This window comes from Geotrypetes seraphini, chromosome 1 (genome assembly GCF_902459505.1).
Source record: "Geotrypetes seraphini chromosome 1, aGeoSer1.1, whole genome shotgun sequence".
Lineage (NCBI taxonomy): Eukaryota > Metazoa > Chordata > Amphibia > Gymnophiona > Dermophiidae > Geotrypetes > Geotrypetes seraphini.
In genome coordinates, this window is record NC_047084.1 from 442,466,224 (window position 1) to 442,490,723 (window position 24,500).

The 24,500-nt window shown below is 43.1% G+C and overlaps 1 protein-coding gene across 2 annotated transcripts in view; it reads left to right on the forward strand.

Annotated features, from left to right (window-relative positions):
* The first annotated feature begins 9,780 nt into the window (after positions 1 to 9,780).
* Positions 9,781 to 24,500, forward strand: part of LOC117348323 (ceramide kinase-like) — a 68,667-nt gene continuing 53,947 nt past the window's right edge. The window contains exons 1-2 of one of the 2 annotated variants that reach the window (XM_033920313.1): positions 9,781 to 9,948; positions 22,806 to 22,913. In XM_033920313.1, the coding sequence (XP_033776204.1) occupies positions 9,834 to 9,948; positions 22,806 to 22,913 (223 nt within the window). In that variant the 5' untranslated portion in view covers positions 9,781 to 9,833. Of the gene's footprint in view, positions 9,949 to 22,805; positions 22,914 to 24,500 lie in introns of those variants that run through there. The other variant, XM_033920322.1, reaches the window with a different exon arrangement.

Sequence of the window (24,500 nt, forward strand, 5' to 3'; positions counted from 1 at the left end):
AGAGCTTTGCAACTTCAAAATCTGGTTAAACAGTTGCGATCAGAACATACAATTCTCTATGGAATATTCATTAAACACTTTGGTTTTTTTAGATTTAATCATAATTCAAAACACGGACAGTTTCGAGTTTGACACACACATAAAGACCACCGACAGGAATACTTTTTTAGATTTTAAGAGTTGCCACCCCGTGAGTCTCAGACGTAACTTGCCTTTTTCACAATTTCTTCGGCTGAGACGTAATTGTTCCTCCTTAACTATCTTTAAAAAACAAGCGAAGAAATTAAAGAGCAAATTAAAACAAAGAGGTTATCCCGACAACATCTTAAAACAAGCATTGAAGAGAGCTAAATATTACAATCGGGACTATCTATTAAACCCTCCTGTAAAATCTACAGAAAAAATGGAAGATGTCTTAACATGTGTCCTAAGGTATACAGCAAAAGGCAATTGTCCAGCAAGAATCATCAAAGAGAATTGGAAGATCATACAGGCACATCCTCTCTTTGAACAAACTGACATCAGAATTGCGTTTTCTAGAGAAAGGAACTTGAAAGATCATTTGAGTCCACCAATGATAAAACACCAGCAAGTCAGCGATAACACTTTGCTTCCGAAAGGGTTTTTTAAATGTGGCAAGTGTAGTTGCTGTGAAGTCACGTTGCCCACAAAGACCTTTATTAATCCAGCCACAGGCAAGAATTACAGTATTAGACATTTTTTAACTTGCAACTCTGATCACATTATCTACACGATAATATGTCCATGCTCAAAATGGTATGTTGGAATGTCAACACGACCTTTCAAGACCAGACTAACAGAACACAAATCAAATTTAAAACATAAGAAAATGTCAGCACCATTGGTTGAACATTGTGTTCAATTCAACCACAAGTTCACTGACTTGAAATGTTTCTGTATTGATAAAGTTGAGAGCCACGTCAGAGGCGGAAATAGACAGAGACTGTTGCATCAGAAAGAATGCCGGTGGATCTTTAATTTGAATACGGTAAAACCAGCAGGGCTAAACAATACAATAGATTGGTATGCCTTCTTTTAATTTTAATTTCAACATTGCAGATTGGAAACAGTGTAGTGGAACCATATCCTCTGATAATTTTTGAATGTCAATGACGTCATTACCAACATGTCATAAAACGTAGCAATTAACAGCCGGCAGTTGCCGGCGCCATTTCCAAGACCTGCTATACACAGGCATAGCTGTGCACAGTGAGTAAATTCTAAGAATGTTATTTGGAGTACTTGACTATATCTGATAAGTTTCGGGTATTTAAAAACTGACTTTGTACACTCTCTTTTACAGTTGACCCTTGATAAAGCCATATTCGGCGAAACGGGTCCCGTCGGGGCTACATTAGCAACGGCAGAGTGTATTGGAAGCATCAGCGGTTCACATAAAAGATAAGTGCCACTAAGCTACATATATACACATTTTTGTGTTTGAAGTCACGCATAATATATTGACTATAAGAAAAAAAGTTTTAATGCATAATTCAAAAAAACCTAAAAACAACAATATGAACACCCAATGAATGAGAACTGCCTACCTGCTATCTGCTGTTATAGTAATCACACTAAACAGCGCAGGAATCTGAGGGGGTTCATATTAATTATTTACTCGACTTGGGAAAGTTGTTTAGCCAAGTCTTGCAAGTTCCCTACAGTTGTGAGTTGTTCTCAGTAGGCCATTTCTCTCGATGCGCTCGCAAATACCATCCTTGATCATAGCTTCCACCATCTTCCCTATAATTGAAGTCAGGCTCACCGGCCTGTAGTTCCCGGGGTCACCCTCGATCCCTTCTTGAAGATAGGTGTGACATTCGCCAGTTTCCAGTCCTCTGGTATCTCTCCAGTTTTCAAGGATAGGTTGCAAACATGCTGGATTGTGCCCGCTATTTCTTGTCTTAGTTCCTTCAGAACCCTTGGGTGGATCCCGTCTGGGCCCGGCAATTTGCCACATTTTAACCTGTCTATCTGTTTGAGGACATCCTCCTTACTTACCTCTATGTGTTCCAATTTTTCAGCCTGTTCCCCACTTATGAGCTCCTCTGAGTCCGGTATGTTAGATGTGTCTTCTCTCGTGAAAACCGACGAGAAGAACGTGTTCAACCTCTCAGCTACCTCTTTATCCTCCTTAATCACTCCCTTCCTATCCCCATCGTCCAACGGCCCCACCTCCTCTCTCGCTGGTCGCTTCCCCTTTACGTAACTGAAGAATGCCTTGAAGTTTTTCGCCTCCCTGGCCAGCCCCTCTTCGTAGTTCCCTTTTGCTTTTCTAACCTCTCGGTGGCATTCCTTTTGGCATTTCCTGTGCGCCTGGTGATTTTCCTCCGTTAGGTCCTTTTTCCATCTCCGGAAGGATACTTTTTTGTCATTTATTGCCCTCTTTGCTTCTGTTGAGATCCAAACCGGGTCCTTTGACCGCTTGTTCTTGCCGCCTTTCCTGAAACTGGGAACGTACATTCTTTGTGCTTCCTGCAGGGTGTCCCTGAATAGGGTCCAGGCGCTTCCTACAGTCTCCATCCTAAGGATGTTTCTGAGCTTCCTCCCCACCATTTCTTTTTTTTTTTTTTTTTATTTATTTATTTATCATTTTAATGCATCCTATACAAGATGTTTAAGAAATACAGAAATATATAATTCTCTTAGTCATTTTACATACCAAGAATTGAAATTTAAACATCCATATAAATCATATAATACAGTCCACAACTTGAGGAGAAGAGACAAGATGAAAGTAACACCCCTCGGGAAAGGGGAATATACAAAGGAAACAAAAAACTTTAAGAAATGGAGCAGTCAGATCTTACCTATCCAAAATAAAATTAACCGCAATATTATTAACCTGTATCATCCGGTCTGTGTAGAGATACCTTTACCTTCAAGGAAAAAACCTAATTGGGCAGGTTCAAAGAAAATATATTTACTTCCCTGATAAGAAATAAAACATTTACAAGGAAATCGCAACTGAAAACTTGCCCCCAAAGCAATCACCTTTGATCTATATAACAGAAATTCTTTCCTTCTGGACTGCGTCCACCTCGAAACATCAGGAAATATATATATCCTTTCCCCCAAATAGGAAATCTGCTTTAAATTGAAATATAATTTCAGCAACATCTCTTTATCCTGAAGAAATACCAATGAGACCAATAAAGTTGCTCTTCCCTGGATTTCAATATCAGAAGACTGCAGGATAGCAGAAACATCTAATTGAACATTTTCATCCGCTGTAGCTTTTTCTTTCTGCATTTGTTTTATATAGTAAATTCTTTGTATCGGGGGAAGACTTACTTCAGGTACCTTTAAAACATTCAACATAAAGTTCTTAAAGAGTTCTTGAGGAGACATAAACTTGGCAACCGGAAAATTAAGAATCCTCAAATTTAAGTTTTTCTGCTGATTTTCCAGGTTTTCAATCTTCCTCAAAATCATTATCTTTTCTGTTGTTTGTTTGGTAATCAAATTCTTAGTCTCTATTGTTACTTTATCCAAATTTTTTAATTCAACTTGGTGTTGCTGGGTAATAGTCTCTAAGGAGCTTATCCTGGAGGTAGAATTCTGAGTCATAGTAACAAAGTTAGAACATACCAGGTGAAGATTCTCAATTGCAGACCAGATGGAATCCAGGGTAACAGCCTGTGGTTTCACCAACGGTCCAAGGAGGGGGACATCAGCCGACCCAAGCACGGCTCCTGCTCCAGCGTTGGAAATCTGGGCTCCTACAACCTCCCCACCGCTGGTCACCGACGGCTCCTCTCCCCCAGAACGCTGCCTTTCCAACGTCGGGATCAGCGTATCTGCTGCGTGTTCGACTTCCGGGTCAACTACGGAGAGAGAGCAAGCCTCACCCCATACTCCGGGGGAGCCCTCCCGCCAGCTCCGCTGCAACGCAGATTCTCCGGGAATGGGAGGGGTGTGCGGTCCTCGCGGGCTCAGAGAGAGCGACATCTCTCCGTCCAAGCTGTGGATTTCCCGTTCCACAGCAGCGGAAACACCCGATGTGGAAATAGGGACTGTGTAAGCTGTCATCACAGTCTGCCTCGGCGTCGAGAAGCCCGGGGTAGGTGGAGGGATACCCCTCGGTTTCCCTCTTCTTTTAGGCATAGAAATATCTTTATTAAGACGTGAAAATGAAGAAATTTTCCCTTCAGAACGGGAGTGCTTCTCTCAGCGTCCTGCTCCAGACGCCATCTTGTCTCTCCTCCCCACCATTTCCCTCATAGCAGCATAGTTCCCTTTCCTGAAGTTGAGCGCAGTTGTTGCAGTCCTCCTTACTGTTGCAGTACTCCTTACTCCTTACTCCTTACGGTAGATTTCTAATGTGAATCTGATCGCATTGTGGTCACTGTTGCCTAGTGGTCCTTCCACTTCTACCCCTCTTGCAGGCCCCCCTAATCCGTTTAGGATGAGGTCAAGAGTAGCACTCCCTCGCGTCGGTTCCCTGACTAGTTGCTCCATGAAGCAGTCCCTCACAGCTTCTACAAATCCTGTTTCCCTAGTGCAGTTGGAGTGACCCGTACTCCAGTCAATCCCCGGGTAGTTGAAGTCCCCCATCACTGTTACACTTCCAGTCCTGCATTCTTGTCTCAGTTCAGCTTCCAAGTCGTGTCTGACTCCTTCCGGCGTACCAGGTGGGCGATAGTACAGCCCCAGTTTTATGCCTGCACCCTTGTTTCCCGGCAATTTGACCCATAGCGATTCCAGGCCCTCTGCCTTCGTTGCCATATCCATCCCGACTGAGTAGATAGAGTCCTTTATATATAGTGCTATGCCTCCCCCCTTCTTGTGGATCCTGTCCCTCCTGTAGAGCTTGTACCCCGGCAGCGCCACATCCCATTGATTCTCCTCTGTCCACCATGTTTCTGTAATTCCAATTATATCCAGGTCCTCCCCCTTGGCCACGACCTCTAGTTCACCCATCTTGGCCATGAGGCTTCTTGCATTTGCGTATAAGCACCGCAGGTCCCGTCGTTTTTCCTCCACCTCTGTATTTACCTGGGCCGCCTCCCCTTGAATTTCGGGCAGTTCTCCTGTTCCCTGTGCTTCTGCTTTGCCCTTAGCCGTTACCCTCGTAGCTGTCGGTTTCCCCACATTCCTGCTACCCCACTTCCCCGCTTTTCCTCTGGGTTTTCTAGCCCTACCGGCCCCCTCCTTGGCTATCATCCCTCGAGCCTCCGTTTGATCCCCCTCGCCTTGTGGCACCCCTATATTGCCCTCAGCTTTCGCCCTCGTGCCACCCAGTCCCCTTGTGTCTCCATGCCCCTTAGTCTCCTCCCAGCAAGCTCCCTTTACCTGATGTTTCCCTCGCTATCTGATCATAAGATCCACCGGTCTCTCTACTTCCTCCTTGCAGTCAGCCCGTTCAGCATCTGTTCTGGATACTGTTGTCCGAAGCGTCAACATCAGATCAGCTGTCGGCTTTCTCCCTCTCCTCAGTTTAAAGCCCTCTCGATCTCCTTCCTCACATTGGCTGCCAGTAGTCTAGTTCCCGCTGTGCTCAGGTGCAGGCCGTCCTGCCGGTAGAGCTTACTCTTTCCCCAGAAGGACATCCAGTTCCTCACAAAGTGGAAGCCCTCCTCCTGGCAGTCCCAGTAGAGAGATTCCAATAATGGTAAAAGAAATCCAAGAGGGTTTAAGAGGAAGGCAGATTAAAAGACTCAAATTTTTCCTGTCTTCTCAGCAGCCTGTAGTTGCAAGAAAATATACAATTTGAAGTGTCTGTATACAAATGCTAGAAGCCTAAAAAATAAAATAGGAGAGTTATACTGTATTGCACTGAATGATGAGATAGATATAATAGGCATCTCAGAGACCTGGTGGAAGGAGGACAATCAATGGGACACTGTGTTACCTGGGTACAAATTATATTGCAAGGATAGAGGAGATCAAATTGGAGGGGGGGGGGGGTTGCATTATATGTTAAAGAGGGATTTGAATCAAATAAAATAAACATTCTACATGACATAGCAGTGTGGAATCCTTATGAATAGAAATTCCATGTATGAAGGGAAGGAATATAAAAGTAGGGTTATACTACCGTCCCCCAGGACAAAATGAGCAGACAGATGAAGAAATGTTTTCAGAGATTAAGAAAGCTCCAAAACTGGGCAGCGGTATAATAATGGGTGATTTCAATTACCCCTATAGTAATTAGAAGGAGCACAATAATCACTATAAATCAAAAATTGGCCTGCTCCAAAACAACATGCAGACAGTGCTCCTATCAGGTGCCTATTCATCTAAAAGTAAGAAAATCAACAGGAATAGAAGTAGAAGTGGAGAAAAAACCACTGTTACTTCAAATCTATTCAAAATAAAGCTGTTTCAGATGACTCACATAGGCAACTTATACTAGGATAAGCACTTGAAAGGCACAAAGTAGTTCTCCACTGCCAAGTCAGTAATTTAAAGCAAGGACTTATCTGTTCCCATTGAAGTGCGACCCTCCAGCGCTCCTGAACACAAACACCAACTTCCAGTGCTCCTCAGGGATGCTGCACAGGAGTTTAGCTGTCCAGAAAAACATCCTTTAAAGAATGTAAAAATGACCAAATGAAGAAAATAAGAAGAGACACAAGCACTGGCAAGTTAGATGCAAAGCATTGATAAAGACAGCTAAGAAATAATATGAAGAGAAACTTGCAAAAGAGGCAAAACTCATAACAATTTTTTTAGATACATCAGAAGCAGAAAACCTGTGAGGGAATCTGTGGGACTGTTGGATGATCGTGGATAAGGCCATAGCAGAGAGACTGAATGAATTATTTGCTTTGGTCTTATGGAGAAAGATTTAAGAGATCTACCTGAACTGGAAATGGTTTTCAAAGGTGATGATGTGGAGAACTGAAAGAAATCTCAGTAAATCTGGAAGATGTACTAAGCTAAATCAATAAGTTAAAAAGTGATAAATCACCTGGACCGGATAGTATACATCCCAGGTTACTAAAAGAACTCAAACATGAAATTGCTGACCTGCTGTTAGTGATCTGTAACCTGTTGCTAAAATCATCTGTACTACCTGAATATTGGAGGGTGGCCAATGTTACGCCGGGCAAAATGGTGGAAACAATTATAAAAAATAAATTTGTGGAATATGTAGACAAATATGATTTAATGAGACCTTTGAAGGTATGAATAAACATGTGGAAAGCCAGTTGATGTAGTGTATCTAGATCAGGAGTGCCCAAAAGGTCGATCGCGATCAACCAGTAGATCGCAAAGGCAATGTGAGTCAATCACAGAGCCCATCCCGGACTCCACGATCGACTCGCGTTGCCTTTGTATTCTCCCTGCATCCCCAACACTATTACAGGCCAGCAGTGACTGCAGAATCGCCGGGCACATCAGCCTTCCTCTCCCCCTCCCCCCCCCCCCCCCCGACGTCAATTCTGACATTGGAGAGGAAGTTCCGGGCTAGCCCAGAACTTCCTCTCCAACGTCAGGGGGAAGGCTGGTGGGCCCAAAACTTCTGCAGTCACTGCTGGCCTGTTACAGCATCGGGAAACAGGGAGAACTCGGAGGCAACGGTGGCTTGGGGGCCTGTTCCCAGACAATGGCCTCAGCGGTGGCTTGTGGAGAAAGAAAGGACAGACAGAAAGAAAGAAAGGGGGGGCAGAAAGACAAACAGAAAAAAGAAAAGGGCAGGGAGACAGAAAGAAAGAAAGGGGGGCAGGGAAAAAGAAAGGGGGCAGGGAGACAGAAAGAAAGAAAGGGGAGGGGGCAGGGAGAGAGGAATAAAAAGTTGAGGGAGGGAATGGAGTGTGTTGGGTGGCAGGGGGCAGGCAGGGAGAGAGGAAGAAAAAGTTGGACTCATGGAAGGACAGAGATGTGGTTTGGGAATGGAATGAGGTATGGAGGAGAGGAAGCATGCAGGAGGCAGAAAGAAGGGAAGAAATATTGGATGCACAGTCAGAAGAAGAAAGTGCAACCAGAAACTCATGAAATCACCAGATAACAAAGGTAGGAAAAATGATTTTATTTTCAATTTAGTGATCACAATGTGTCCCTTTTGAGAATTTATATCTGCTGTCTATATTTTGCGCAGGGAGCCTATGAGCGTTGAGAGCAGCGCGGGGCATTCATTGCAGCTCTCTGCGCTAAAAACCGCTATCACGGTTTAGTAAAAAGGGAGGGGGTATATTTGTCTAATTTTGTATAGTTGTTACTGAGGTGACATTGCATATTTTAAAGTCATCTGCCTTGACCTCTTTGAAACCCCCCCCCCCCCGAATATAAATGATAATTAACATAACGTACAGTGTGCTTTGTGTTTTTTTAAAATTTTATTGTTTGTTGATCATTTTGACTTGGTCATTTTAAAAGTAGCTCACAAGCCAAAAAAGTGTGGGCACCCCTGATCTAGATTTTCAGAAAGCTTTTGATAAAGTTCCTCATGAGAGGCTCTTGAGAAAATTAAAGAGTCATGGGATAGGTGACAAAGTTCAGTTGTGGTTTAGGAGTTGATTATCAGATAGAAAACAGAGGGTAGGGTTAAATGGTCATTTTTTTCAATGGAGTGCCGCAGGGGTCTGTACTAGGACCGGTGCTATTTAACTTATTTATAAATGATCTGGAAATTGGAACAACAAGTGAGGTGATTAAATTTGCAGATGACCCTAAACTGTTCAAAGTTGTTAAAACGCATGCAGATTGTGAAAAATTGCAGGCAGACCTTAGGAAATTGGAAGACTGGGCATCCAAGTGGCAGATTAAATTTAATATGGACAAATGCTAGGGTCCACCTTGGGGGTTAGCGCTCAAGAAAAGGATCTGAGTGTCGTTATAGACAATACGATTAAACCTTCTGCCCAATCTGTGGCGGCAGCCAAAAAAGCAAACAGGATGCTAGGAATTATTAAAAAAGGGATGGTTAACAAGACTAAGAATGTTATAATGCCCCTGTATTGCTCCATGGTGCGACCTCATCTGGAGTACTGCGTTCAGTTCTGGTCTCCTTATCTCAAGAAAGATATAGTGGCGCTAGAAAAGTTTCAAAGAAGAGCGGCCAAGATGATAAAGGGGATGGAATTCCTCTCGTATGAGGAAACTAAAAAGGTTAGGGCTCTTCAGCTTAGAAAAGATACGGCTGAGGGGAGATATGATTGATGTCTACAAAATCATGAGTGGAGTAGAACGGATACAAGTAGATCGATTTTTCACTCTGTCAAAAATTACAAAGATTAGGGGACACTTGATGAAGTTACAGGGAAATAGTTTTAACAGCAATAGGAGGAAATTTTTTTTTCACTCAGAGAATAGCTCTGCAACGCATTGTGGTAAGAATGGATAGTGTAGTTGGTTTTAAGAAAGTTTTGGACAATTTCTTAGAGGAAAAGTCCATAGTCTGTTATTGAGACAGACATGGGAAAGCCACTGCTTGCCCTGGATCGGTAACATGGAATGTTGCTACTATTTGTTTTTTTGCCAGGTACTAGTGACCTGGATTGGCCACTGTGAAGAGAAGCTACTGACTAGATGGACCATTGAGCTGACCCAGTAAGGCTATTCTTATGTTCTTAACCGTGAGCAACCAGTACTATGTTGCAATAGTGCTCTTTCCCTTTGAGGCTGTCACAATGATAGTTTGTTAGGGTTTTCTTTGCACAAGGACTTATTTCCAGCTATGTGCCCTGAGGCATGTCACCTTGCTCTAAACTCCGCCTAGGATTATGGAAAGGAGCAGTAGACCTGCACGTCTGCTCAAGTGCCATACACATGAATTTCCGGTTGTGACTGTCAGTCAGTGAGTCAGTGCTGGACACAACACACTATCTCTGCCTCCCCACTGCCTAGCACAAAATCGTCATAGAATGGGAGACACTTTCCAGTCACTGCTGCGTTTAAAGAAGAAAAGCTACCAGGTATGTCTGCAAGGGAAATACCTCCGCTGGACTGAGGAGACCCAGGACTTGGCGAGCAGGATTGGTAAGTCTGGGATGAAACAGGATGGAAGGTGACCTGGGGCACAGAACAGGGTCAATGAATATATGACAAGAAGGTGGAAGGGGAAATAGGAGGCCTGGGACTCAGAATATGGTCAGTGAGTCTGGGACAGGAGGATGGAAGCTGGACAGAGAAGACGGGGGCAGAGAATAGAGCTGGTGAGTGTTGGAGAATACTGTACCTGCTAGGAGTTAAACTAAGTTTTGCCTCTCCCCAAGTCAACCCTGATAAGTTGATCTTAATTTTGGTTTTGGTGTTCTGCACTGCATTTCTGCTTTTGTTCGAAAGACTGAAACTTCTTGTCCATAAATGCTACATTGATACCAGCTGCAGAGAGGTGACTTGTGTCACAAAGAATAAGACAGCCTAGGAGGAAATACAAAGAAATATAAAAGGTACAGGGTTCACCATGAGTATGGAGAGGGGGGTGAGAAGATGTAAGAAAAAATTACATTTGGCAGTTCTTTAAAAGCAGAGAGAGCCATTGTTACAGTAAAGCTTTTCACCAATAAGCATGGATAAGTAAAAGAAAGTTTTTTCTCTTTAGATACCATCCTTTGTCTGGCCAATCAACTGGTACCTGTAAGAGCCCCTGGGGGCCACAGGAAGGGAACTTGAAGTAGATGACAGCAAAAGGCAGGTTTAAAATGCAGACTCAGGGGAGGTCAGCTCACTGAAAAACAATGAACTTAGAACCAGAAAATTTGTGTCATTTTCCTGGAGGGGCGTGGTATGGTATCAGGAAGGTAAACTGATCCCTAAAAAAAGCAGGAACACAGTGACTGCACTGACCTACAGTGTATACTCTTTAAATTTGTACATGCCGCAGTGCTATAGAGTTACCCATTTCCAGAAGCGAGACTTTTGGCCAGTCCTGGTTTTAATTTACATCCCAAAGCAGCATAGGATTTGCAGTCCCTGATTCTACCCATTGAAATCAGTGCTGCAGTTCTCATAATGCAGCAGAATAAGGTAATTATAAACTAGAACTGGCCTAAAATGTCATTCTTAGAACTGGGTAACATGGCGGCTTTGGTACAACCTGAGGACAGGTTCTGCAGCAAAAGTTTACAGAATGTCCCCAGTTAGGGAAGTGCATGGAAAAAGTCTTGGATGATTTTTCATTTCATATTGTTTCATATGGCTATAAATTTTAATTAGAGAACATATACACGCGTTTTTAAAGAAAGGATACATCAACACGCTCAAATTCCAGTGTTTTAGGTGCATAAAGTTGATTTATTGTGCATTCTTTACATGTATATAGTTTTCAAAGCATAACTGCCAACATAAAGTTCATGCCTCACCCTGGCACAATGACTGCAGAGTGCAATGTATAAAATATTGCCTCTTAACTGTGAAAAATTACCACAGATGGGAGCAGATATAGAAAATGCTATTATTAAAAGCTACTTCAGTAAGGGCAAGGGAGGAAGGGGAATACTGGGGAAGCATATGAAATTTGGTGGGCTGGTTCAATTATTATTAGCATGCTTCTATTATATGTTTGTTTACAGTTAATTTTGGATGTCTAACTGGGCTGCTTAGAAAGATATTTAAACTAAAAGCTACTTAGGTACAGATAACTGGATTTGCTAATTCTACAGTGGAGAACTACAGCGGATCCAAGACAGACAAAATAACTTTTTTAACACAATTTCTAGTGAAATGTGTCTAGTAGTCTTGAGCTGAATGGTAGGGTTATGCATCTGAACCCACAAGTTGCTTGCAGAATATCACTCATCTTTCAACTCCACCTCCTTTCAGTTTTTCTTCTGAAAGCAAGTTGCTCAGATGTGTTTCGCATCTGCTCTGCAGTTTTATTATTTGCAGTTTTTTTCCTGTTGTCTTAAGTTGAAGGCTCAGTGCCCAGAGGTTTTCTCTTCTTAGAACCTCTGTCTGGGAGAAGATAGAGACTTGCAAAGCAGGCAGTGATTGGCTGGCCCGGAACGTCCTCTCCGATGTCAGAATTGACGTCGGAAAGAAGACTTCTTGTCGGCAATTAGCAGCAGCAGCGGGGAGGTAAGACTGCAGCGGCGCAGACTGGGGGAAAAGAAGGAGGTGCAGGTCCAGTTGCACAGTAGGGCAGGAGGACCCGGACCTGGCCGGCTGTGCACCCCACAAGGCATGCACCCGGGGCGGACCATCACCCACGCCCCCCCCCCCTTGGTACGCCACTGAGTACAGTCTCATCAAAGCGGAGGGGGGAGGGGTTAAAAGTATTTTTTACTACTTCTTCCATGCTAAAAATCCTTTCCTCAAGTTCAGACAGAATGAGCAAAAGATGGCAGTACTAGAACACGAGGGCTGTCCAAAAAATATCAGACCTTAATTTTTCTTGCGTAAAATAAAGCTAGGGAGGTGTGGTTTGGTGCACGTATGTAGGCAACCCTAATGTGCATACTTGAATTTTATCCTGCCTACTGAAACTGTCTGTAACCAGCAGACCGCCGATGAGTGAGGAAGTGTAAGTCAGCGCCGTCTGATTTTTGTTTTTTTGCAAAATGTTGAACATCGCTACTGCATTAAATTTTGTGTAAAGCTTGGCGATTCCCAAGTGGAAACAATCCACAAGATTCAACAGGCCTTCGGGGACAAAGCAATGGACACCACACAGATAAAGGAGTGGTACAACCGCTTCAGAGATGGCCGAACATCAGTGGAGAGTGAAGCACGTTCTGGTAGGCCTTCAACATCCAGAAATGAGATCGTCATTGACTAAGTGAGGATCCTGGTGATGCAGGATTGTCAAATCACAATCAGAGAACTTGCAGATGAGGCGAGCATCGGTGTTGGATCCGTTCATTCCATTTTGACTGAAGATTTGGGCTTCAGGAGGATTTCAGCGAAGTTCATTCCAAAGCTGCTACCAAAGCTGCTAATGATCGAGCAGTAGCAACTCCATTTGGAGATCCCAACTTCCTCAGCACAGTGATCACTGGCGATGAGTCCTGTGTTTATGGGTATGACCCAGAAACCAAATTGATGTCATCACAATGGAGGCATTCAACATCCCCGAGGCCAAAAAAAGCAAGGCAGGACCGCAGCAATGTCAAAGTCATGCTGATCGTCTTCTATGACTCCAGTAGCGTGGTTCATCATGAGTACGCACCACATGGCATAACCATCACCAAGGGGTACTACCAAGAGGTTCTGCGTCACTTTCGTAACGCTGTGAGAGCAAACAGCCGAACCTGTGGGCAGTGGGCAATTGACAGCTCCATCATGATAACACACCTGCTCATTCTTCACATTTGATACAAAGTTTCCTGGCCAAACACAAAACACCTGTGATTCCTCAGGCTTCCTACTCTCCCGACATGACTCCGTGTGACTTTTGGCTTTTCCCCAAGCTGAAAATGTCCCTGAAAGGGACCAGATTTCAGTCAAGAGAAGACATCATTCAGAATACAATGGACCAGTTGCAAGCAATCTCAAAAGAGACATTCCAGTGCTGCTTCCGACAGTGGCAGAACCATTGGAAGAAGTGTTTGGCAGCCCAAGGGGACTACTTTGAAGGAGACTAGTATAAGATTGTTTTTTCTGAATGCGAGTATTTTTTAGGAATAAAGGCCTGATACTTTTTGAACAGCCCTTGTATGTGAATTAATCATGAAAGCTTTCCAGTTTGACATTGATAGTGGAACAGATGTTAACAAGGACAAACTGCTCTTCAATTGATACCTGGGTATTGTTCTTGTTTGTTGGCTGAAATCCATTGCCAGTGGCACCAGCCAGTGTTATTCAAAAAACTAGGTCATAGTACTTAAGTAAAAGTTAAAAATAAATGTACAGTATATTTAATACTTAAGTAAACATCAGTGAAGAACATGGTTTTTTGGGTTTTTTTAGTTCAATAAGTTTTATTGTTTTTAGTAAAGCCTGATTATCTTATGGATCATTTTTTATTCATTAATTCACACCGCCCAAGAAGTAATTGTAATTTGCTTGCTTTTCCATTGGTAAAGGGTCATTTATTCAAGAGCTATTTTCAACGACTCCTATCTTTTCAGGCAACTTCTCATGATAAATCGTTTGTAAATCTGTTAGATAGCTCTGTCTCTTACCAGTTCAGGAAATTATTGAAAACCTGCTTAGTTATGAATTGTTTGTAATTTCTAGGTCATTTGTTTTTATTGTCACTGTTTCAATTTTCTTATGTAAACCACATAGAATTCCTGTACTTTTGCAAATAAGAAACATAGGAGAAATTATTTCGCACTTGAATTTTGTCTTCCCGCCTGTTAAAGACTGCAAATTTAAAAAACATCATCATCATCTTTTGTCATATCAGGCAGCATTATGAGGCAAGGATTTGGAAAATCTAATCTTGTCTTTGAGTTCTTATGTGAAATTTAGAAGAAATTTAAAGACATACTTGTTTCTTAAATATTTGGGTAATTAATTTCCATGTTTATGGACATTATACTTTAGTAATCTATTCTGTGAGTCATTAAGTTACGTAATTTTCAATTTATTTAATTGTATACACTATTATAAACTTTTGTTAACCGCATAGAACTTCACGGTTCTGCGGTATCTAAGCTGATTGTTATGTTATATAATTAAATGTTTATGTTATGTTAATACCTATTGAATAAAAAGTAAAAGCCCCACAACTACAATGGATGATGCGACTTTTGTTAACATTTTTATTCCGATAACTTTTATTGGTCTACAAGTCAATCCACTGTGCTTTTAGGGGTCCTTTTCTAAGGCGCGCTAGCTGATTTAGGGCTCCTTTTATCAAGGTGTGCTCGGGGGTTAGCGCGGCGGACATTTCATCACGCGCTAACCCCTGCAGCAAGCCAAAAAACTAATGCCTCGTCAATGGAGGCGTTAGCAACTAGCGCGGCAGGCGGTTGAACGCGCGGTATTCCGCGCGTTAACCGCCTACCACACCTTGATAAAAGGAGCCCTTAGTGTGCACTCAAATATTAGCACGTGCTAAATTCTAATGCATCCATTATATTCTATGTTTAGCTAAATTGGCTAGCATGCCTTAGTAAAAGGGGGGGTTAGTAAATTACATTTTTGGAAAATGACTGCTACACCAGCAGTGTAATTAATCCAGCACAGCTAAAAAGGTGCTCAACAACTGCACTACAAAGAAGGGGTCTATTCAGTCTGATATAAAGTTCCTTCAAATCAGGCCAGGTTTCAGTGTCTCATTTCCGGCTCACCACACAATTGTTCCCCACGTACTCACCTTTATAGGACCCCCAGGGACCCCTGAAGAAGACTTTTTGTCGAAACGCGGACCGTGTTGGGTTCTGTATCCCTAGCGGACTAGGTCCTTTAAGGCTCTTATGTGGATGATTTATTTTTATGTGGATGGAATTATTTTATGTGGATGATTTCAGTGTACCTTTGGAACTTTGACACTTTCAAATAAAGTCCATTTAGGAACATCGTCACTCCACAGAGGTTTTTTTTGTTTTCTCTGGATTTTCTTCTTTGTGGGTATTTTGGGGACAATTCCTTTTGTTTTTTGCTTCTGACTGTGTCTGCAAGTTTTGATCAATGGAATCTCTGAAATACTTGACTTTCATTTAGCAAAGAATACTTTTATCATTACTACCAGTTTCATTAGAAATAGTGCTCTCTAATTCATCATTTGCATTTTCATCTTTGTTGTCATTGTCAAGCTGTCCAATTGCAAAGAAGGCTTTCACAAAGTTTGAATCATTGTTCTGACAATTTTTTGTCTGATAGCAAACTTGACTGTCTTTTGAAAACTGATTTTTCAATCTTTAAGGCCAATCAGATTTCTTCTCAAAAGACACTATCAATCCAATGGACAATCATCCCAATGTCAATTGCAGTCTGTTGCAGAAGAGACGTATGTCCACCAAAAATTGCTAAAAGCTTCAGCTTCCTCTCTGCTTGAAAATGACCCAATTCATCACTGTTCTGTTTGCCTGGAAACCAGTAACCAGTTCAACAGGCACTATTGTCTTAGAGGGGAACTTTTGATAGGACATCTAAGTATGACTTTGGATGTTTTAAGAAAAACATCCAAAAACCTGGTGGAGAAAATATCAATTTTCAAATCCACAATATATCTTTTTTTCATAATTTTTTTTTTTTTTTGCCATTATCGAAAAAAAATGTCCAAAATAAACTATTTCCATGAATTGGCCATACAGACATGCCGGCAGAGCAGTTGGTCACCCTAGGGGGCACTGCTCTGAACTTCACATTAAGGGTGTCATATACACATCTCACCATAACCCCTGTACATTATATGGTAAGTCCTCCAAACTCCCCCAAAACCTACTGTACCCACCTGTATGCCACCCCAATAGCCCTTATGCCTGCAGGTGTCACCTATATGGCAGTACAATGAGTTTTGGTGAGCTCACACTTTCTACCACAAGTGTACTGCCTCTGCTTCAAAGTACTATATGGCCTGACCCCCAAGTGCATAACGGACCTTTTCGCATTTTCTAATAACAAACTCAAGAGAAACACACACCCAAAACTCATTTCCCCTCCAGTTAGAGGCTGCAAAATGAAAAAACACCACAAACACCTTCTCTCTCACCAAGCAGTCCTATGGGGCAAAGACCTAGACCAACTGCTTTCGCCCACTACATACGGGGAATTCAGGAAATGCCTAAAAACATACCTGTTCCAGAAATACCTAAACAATTGACCCGCGCTCCCTCTCCCTCCCCCTCCCTATTCCACCTGAACTTACAGCACTGTTATAAATATAATCTGCTATCTTCATCTTATCGTAACTTTACATTGCTATTTATCCCCAACAGGTCCTGTCGGACATTACCTACTAAAATGTACATATTACATTTTCGCTCAGCAAATTGTATTTCTATACTATTGCCTCCTGAGGTCTCTGATCTCTGTATTTCCTCTGAATATCTACTTATTGTATTTAGCTGAATGTCCAGCACTCTTGATTGTAAACCGCCTAGAAGTCGCAAGATTATGGCGGTATAGAAGAATAAAGTTATTATTATTATTATTACTAGTTAAGGGGCATATGGGCCTGGTTCCCTTCTCAGCAGTCCACTGCACTGCCCACCAGGCTATTCCAGAGACCTGCTTGCAGCTCTACTAAGACTGGCCATAATATCTGTAGCTGTCATAGAGACAGATATGTACTGTTTCATGCAGATATTTTTTTCTTGGTGGGGGAGGGGGAGGTGTTGGACCATATTTTCATTCCTCCAGTAGTCAACTGGTCAATTTGGGTACCTTTTTGGCCCTTATTTGTTTTAAAAACAGGTCTAGTCCAAAACATCCAAATTGTGCCCTGGATGTTTTGTAAAATGTTTGATTGCTGCTGTCAAACATCCAAGTGCTAAATCCACCCTAATCCGGCCCAAAACATTCCTCTAACACGCCCCCTTAAGATTTAGATGCACTGGACACAAAATAACTAGAAAGACTTCTAGAAAGCCAGTTAAAAAAATAGCCATGTGGACATTTTGACTAGTAAGATGTCCATGTGCAGGTTTATGGCGTCTTTTGAACTTCCATCTTTTTAAAAAATGAGCCCCATAGGTTGTGTTCCCTGAACAGCAAAATTTTAAGATGAGATGATGCACTGTTTGCATGACAAGGTTTTGCTGTTTCATTTGGTTTGCTGTGAATTCTTCATCTTGATTTTACTTTTTAATGTAAGCATCACATGTAACTGAGTAAAAGTAGTAAAATGCTGTTTCATTTGGTTTGCTGTGAAATCTTCATCTTGATTTTACTTTTTAATGTAAGCATCACATGTAACTGAGTAAAAGTAGTAAAAATTGGTGTAATTATTACTTCTGTAACAGTAACAGATGTTATCCTGTACTCAGGGCAGGATTAATTCTACAAGTACACTGGCCCCCCTGGCCCTGCCCCTCCCACACCCCAACCATGCCCTGCCTCCATTTATCTGTTTTCTTATTTACTTCTTTATTTCCACTTGTATTTATTTCTTTTTTTTTAAAATTCAAAACAAAGATTAGTATACCAGTGCACAGTTTTTCTTCTATGTAACCCCAAAACATCTCTGAACAATCCTTCCTTCCTTTCCCACCTACTTACCCAGGACTTTAACTCTGAACCCTTTCCATACATATATAAAAGTGTTAAAATATATTGTAAAGCAGTAATACTAACCAAAATAATGTATAAGTCTATATTAATAACCAAATTTACAACGCCTCTCAACTGCCTCACTCTGTGTCAACCAACTGTAATCCATCATGTATGGATAAACAACCAAATCTGTAACTCCTCTAGTATGTTCCACTCCATGTATGTTAACTTGTAACGAAACAACAAGGCAAGCGGTCCATCAAAGAATCCAACATGAAACAAAAGAAGATCGGCAGAAAATAAGGAGATTTAAATCAGGTTTATTCAAGGTGCTCCCAAGAACCATGCTTGATGCATTTCGCCAAACAAGGCTAGTCAACGCTAACAGAAAACCATGTCTTTCATAAACACAGAAACAGATACACCTTCACCCAGTATGGAATAAGTAATCACAAACTAAAAATAGAAATATATAGATAAAGGTTAAACTGAACCGCCAAGAAGCCAAACTGCATACAGTGAAACACCACAGAAACAATGACATATAGCCCCCTAATACTCTGCAAAGTATAAATATAGCAGATGTAAATTTGAAGAAACTGACAAACAATCACCACTTTACAAATTAACAAATAGAAATAACACAAAAATTGAAAATAAGAATATACCATTTTATTTGACTAATCTATTTTTCAATTAACTTTCAGAGGCCAAAGCCTCCTTCAGGTCAATATAGTATACTGCTGTTATATTATACTGTCCTGACCTGAGAAAGGGATTTTGGTCTCTAAAAGTTAGTTTAAAAAATGTATTAAAATTAGTCCAATAAAAATATTACCTTATTTTCTGTTTTAAAAGTTTTATCAATACAACTTCAAGACTATTTTATACTAAAGCATCAAAAAAAAATTTTCTACCTTTTGTCGTTTCTGCTTTAATCATCTTGTTTTCACTCTCTTCTTTCTAGTCAGCATCAGCCCCTTCCATCCACTGTCTGCTCTCTCTCTCTCTGCCCCTTCCATCCACTGTCCACCCACTCCCCGTTCCATATGGTATCTTCCCTCTTTCTATGCTCCTTCCATAAACTGTTTCTCCTGTGCCCCCTCTCTCCTTTATACATGATTCATTTCAGCTTCGCCCCCTCTCCATTTTTCTGTCTCCACCCCTCCCCAATGCTTTGGCATCTCTCTCTTCTCCTTTCCTTCCTTCCCACTCCACTACATGGTCTGGCATCTCTATCTCCTTCCCTTCCCTCCACCCTTGCCCTGCCATCTTTCTCCTCTCCTCTCCTTCCAACTCCCCCTCCATTATCTGGCATCTCCTCTCCTTCCTTTCTCTCCCTCACTCCTTCCTTCCTTTCTCCTGGTCTGGCATCTGTCTCCTTCCCTCTCCCATGCTCTGGCATCTATCCCTCCCCTTCCATGGTCTGGTATCTCCTTTTCTATCCCTCCCTCCCATGGACTTGGCATCTCTCATTCCTCTCCCTTTTCCTTCTCCCTCCTTCCCTCTCTCTCCCCAGTTGGGTGCAGCAGCAGCATTTCTATCCCCCCCTTCCCTGTGCAGCAGCAGCATTTCTCCCCTTCCCTGTGCAGCAGCAGCATTTCTTCCCTTCCCACCTTCAGCAGCATTTCTCCCCCCTCCCGCGACAGCAGCAGCAGCATTTCTCCCCCTTCCCTGTGCAGCAGTATTAGCATTTCTTCTGCGCCTCCCTCCGGTGCGTGCTTCGTTTCTGGCTGGCTCCCTTGCTGCCAGTTCAAAGCCGTGAGCACCGACTCCTCTTGCGATCCGCGGCTGTGTCGGAATCCTTCTATCTGACGTCGTGACATCAGAGGGAACGCTTCCGATGCAGCCGCAGATCGCAAGAGGAGCAGACACCCGCGGGTTTGAACAGGCAGCAAGGGAGCCGGCCAGAAGCCAAGCATGCGTCGGAGGGGGACACAGAAGAAAGGAAGGGAGAAGGCCATGTTTCAGGGAGCACAAGCTGGGCTGCGGGTTGGAAACTTGATTTAAATGTTTGCTGCCGCTGCTGCTGGTTAAGAAAAGCAAAAGCAGCAGAATAGGGAGTGTGGTTCCGGTGGCGGGCCCCCCTGACCATTTTGGGCCCTAGGCATTCGCCTACTTGGCCTACCCTTTAATCTGGCCCTGCCTGTACTTCTTTACAAGCAAAAGTAACAAGCTTTTACTTAAGCACACTAACTAGTTACATATTTGCACAACACTGGCATCAGCTAAAGGTCAGTGTAGGAGGATCCACCTTCCTTGTGCAATTTGGGAAAGGAAACAAATTTGAAAATGTTCCAGGAAGTTGAATTGGCAAGAAATTTCTACTTTCCATAGCCTAGCCCCAGCCAGCCCTGGAAGCAGAATCTTGGCCTAGGATTCAAATCTGAGTCCTCTGGATCTGCTCATCTTTTCTTTCATAAGAATGACTACAAAAACATTTGTTTCTTTAAAAAAAAAAAGTTTTTACTTCTGGTTACATGTTTTTAGTGAGGAGGTTTTCTTGTTTTATCATTTACTTCTAGACCTGTTCTTCCTCATGCCCCTCTTTCAGCAACTTTATTAATTTTTTGCTGGAGTTTAAAATACACAGATGAAATTCAAATTGCACCTCCATCTGAGTTTCTTTAGAAAGGTGGAAAGTCAAGAACCTGCTCCCTATTTATCTGTTTGCTGCTCTTCTGCCTGGAAATCAGAACTTTGGACTTCTTTGCTGTAGAATTTGTAAATGTTCTGGAAATCTTCAACCCATTGTGTGTGTTTATATATGAGTGTTTGTTCAATTAAAACGTGGGAGACTGAATGAGGGTGTGTATGTGTGTCCATCTGACATTTACTACTGTAAGGGGAGAGTGGGCCCCCTTCTACTGTGGCCTCTCAGGCACTGCCAGTGACATAGGGGGTGCGGTTCACCCCGGGCGTGCTATTCCTAAGGGTGCAATGGCACCCCTCCTCTCCCCCCCCTCTCCGCTTGCTTGCCTGCTCCTCTCCTTGCCGCACATGTCCTTTGCCTTCCCCCATACCTTTTTGGCATTCTCTCTGACATCACTTCTGGGACCCTCACCTAGGAAATGATGTCAAAGGGCGAGCCGACACAGACGTGGGTAGGATGCTGCTCATGCTGGAGAAGTTTAAAGATACGGGGAAAGGGAAGGGGGCGCAAATGCATCAGAAGGAGCTCAGTACGTATTCTAATGAGCTCTCCGTGCAATGCACAAAGGGAACACCCTCCCCCTTTTTTATTATCACTATTTTCTGGCAGGTCTGGATCTTACGGTAGCTGTTGTGCATGTGCTCACACAACACACACACACACACAACAGCTGCACCCCCATTACACAAAAACACAATGAACCAGCAGCCCCTGTTCTCCCTACCAGCTCAGCGGATCATGGCAGGGGAATCCACTGCTGCGATCAGCTGAGCCGGCAGGGAGAAGCAGCAGCAGCAGAAGAAAATTGTTTGTTTGTTTTTTACAGGAAGAATGGGGGGGGGGGGGGTGGAGGAGCTGTGCCTAGTGATTGCTCTGGCAGATGAAGTTCAACGTGGAGAAATGCAAAGTAATGCATTTAGGTAGTAAGAATAAGGAACACGAGTATAGAATGTCAGGCGCAACTCTGGGTAAGAGCGAACAAGAAAAGGACCTGGGTGTACTGATAGATAGGACCCTGAAGCCATCAGCACAATGCGCGGCAGCAGCAAAGAAAGCAAACAGAATGTTAGGCATGATAAAGAAAGGAATCACGAGTAGATCGGAGAAAGTCATAATGCCGCTTTATAGAGCAATGGTCAGACCACACTTGGAATACTGTGTCCAACATTGGTCTCCCAACCTAAAGAAGGATATAAAACTGCTGGAGAGGGTGCAGAGACGAGCAACGAAGCTAATAAGAGGTATGGAGAACTTGGAATATGAGGAACGACTCAAGAAACTGGGACTGTTCTCCCTTGAGAAGAGGAGGCTGCGAGGGGACATGATCGAGACGTTCAAAATACTGAAAGGCATCGATAAAATAGAGCAGGAAAATAAATTATTTACATTGTCCAACATGACACGGATAAGAGGACATGGTTTGAAGCTAAGGGGGGACAAGTCCAGGACAAATGTCAGGAAGTTCTGCTTCACGCAGCGAATGGTAGACGCCTGGAATGCTCTCCCAAAGGAGGTTATTAAGGAATCCACTGTGCTAGGATTCAAAGGCAAATTAGATGCACATCTCCTTACGAGAGGCATAGAGGGATATGGGTGACTAAAACTACATCATGTGTATACCTGACTGGGCCTCCGCGTGTGCGGTTCGCCGGACTCGATGGACCATGGGTCTGATCCGAAGATGGCAGTTCTTATGTTCTGAGCAAGCACTAGACATAGTTCCTCCCCCTTTTACTGGGGTTGCTCTGCCCAAATAGCATGCATATAATTTGCATGCTATTCGTGTAGAGCATCACCCAAAAAACACATATCGCTCCCACCACAATATTTTTTACTGTGGTGTCGGAGCTTTGTGCACCGGCCCCTCAGTCCCTTGAAGTTGTATGCTGCTCTGTCCCTTCCTCCTCCTCCTGCTCTGGCACATGCACTTTAGCAGCTCCTGAAAACAGGGTTCATCTCAGGGTGCAAGCATGCTGTTTGGCATCTTGAAACCACATTTGCTTTGAGTATGATGTACCCGCTCCTGTGGCTCTGGAACATACAGATATTTCTCTTTTCAGAGATTGCACTTGTGGGCAGGTCTTTTTGGGGGTTCATGAGATGGATACTCAACTCATTTTTCCTTTTGTGCTTTCAGGCCAGAGTGTCTGCTTTCCAGTGACAGAGATTGTCTGTGCCCAGATGGGCAGAGTGGAGACCCTGACACCCAGCTTTGGACCTTTGGCTGGAGTGAACCAATTCACAGGTGAGAGCTGGGAAGAGAGGAAGAAGAACAAGACCCCAAGAGTCTACTACATGAAAGAACATAAGAATAGCCTTACTGGGTCAGACCAATGGTCCATCAAGCCCAGTAGCCCATTCTCACGGTGGCCAACCCAGGTCACTAGTACCTGGCCAAACCCAAGGTGTAGTAATATTCCATGCTACCAATACAGAACAAGCAGTGGTTTCCTCCATGTCTTTCTCAATAACTGACTATGGACTTTTCCTTCAGGAACTTGTCCAAACCTTTCTTAAAACCAGCTACGCTATCAGCTCTTACCACATCCTCTGGCAACACTTTCCAGAGCTGAAGACACATGAGCCACAATTAGGGAAACTTGACATTTTGTATACATATTGCCAAAGTGGTAAAAGTTAGAATTAGAAAATGCAAAAACAGTTTGTAGATTTTGGTGATGTTCAGCATTGTCTCTGGCTGGTTGCATTTTGGCCAGTGGCAGATGCATCACTGTTTGCTGCTGTAGTTATTTATTTATTTATTTAATTTATTCGTTTTCTATCCCGTTCCCCTAAAGAGCTCTGAATGGGTTACAGGTTAAGCACTACTACTATATACTCTCCACATTACAATAACAAAAAAAACAGTTACCCTCATCTCTTCTTTCCTGCCAGGTCTGGAGGGCCTCTGAGCATATGAGGATGTGTGTGACGTCATCCGCGCATGCTCAGAGGCCCTCCAGACGCATCGGGGCTTTCCAAAACCCTGACAAACTGCCGGGTTTGGAAAGTCCATTTGGGCACCCAGACATGTCCTCTAAAAAGAGGACATGTCCAGGTTTTCCTAGATGTCTTTTAACCCTACCCCTCAAGCCTACCTGTCTCCCTGGAGGTCCAGTGAGGGTCATTGGGGACAAGAGCACAGCCCCCTTGTTCCTGCCTCTTGCAGCTCCATTTCAAAATGGTTGCTACAGTCTCTTGCAGTATTACATGAAGTACCACGAGCTGCCACAAGAGGTTGCGGCTGCCATTTTCAAATGGAGCTGCAAATGAGCTGTGCTCCTGCCTCCAAAGAGCCCCACAGGACCATCAGGGAGACAGACAGACCCAAGGGGTGCCTATCTAGACATTAAGGGGTGGGGGGGACTTAGAGCATTGCAGCCTGGGGATAGAAGGGAGGTGGGCCATTGGAAAAGCCAGGAGGATTGGGAGGATTTTTATAGGTAACAAAAGTTATACAGGTGTTGGCTGAGTACTCAGCCGGTATATAAAAATAAAATAAAAATAAACTGAGAGCTGCATAGTGCATAACTCTCTTATGTAGCCCTGGCTGAATATTGGCCGGGACAATAAGAACATAAGAATTGTTGCTGCTGGGTCCATCATGCAAAAGCTTTGGTGCCTAGCCTGCCCACATTTAGCCCCCAATATTCAGTACTGGGGCCCAGACATGATCCAGCACTGAATATTAACATTTTTCCTACCTTTATTATCTGGCAATTTTTTTTCTGATCATCTTGTTTCCAAGGGCTCCTTATACATTTTCTGTTTTTTTCCTCTCCTGCACCATCTCTTCCCTCCTCTTCCACTTTCCTCCATCCATGTGCACCAT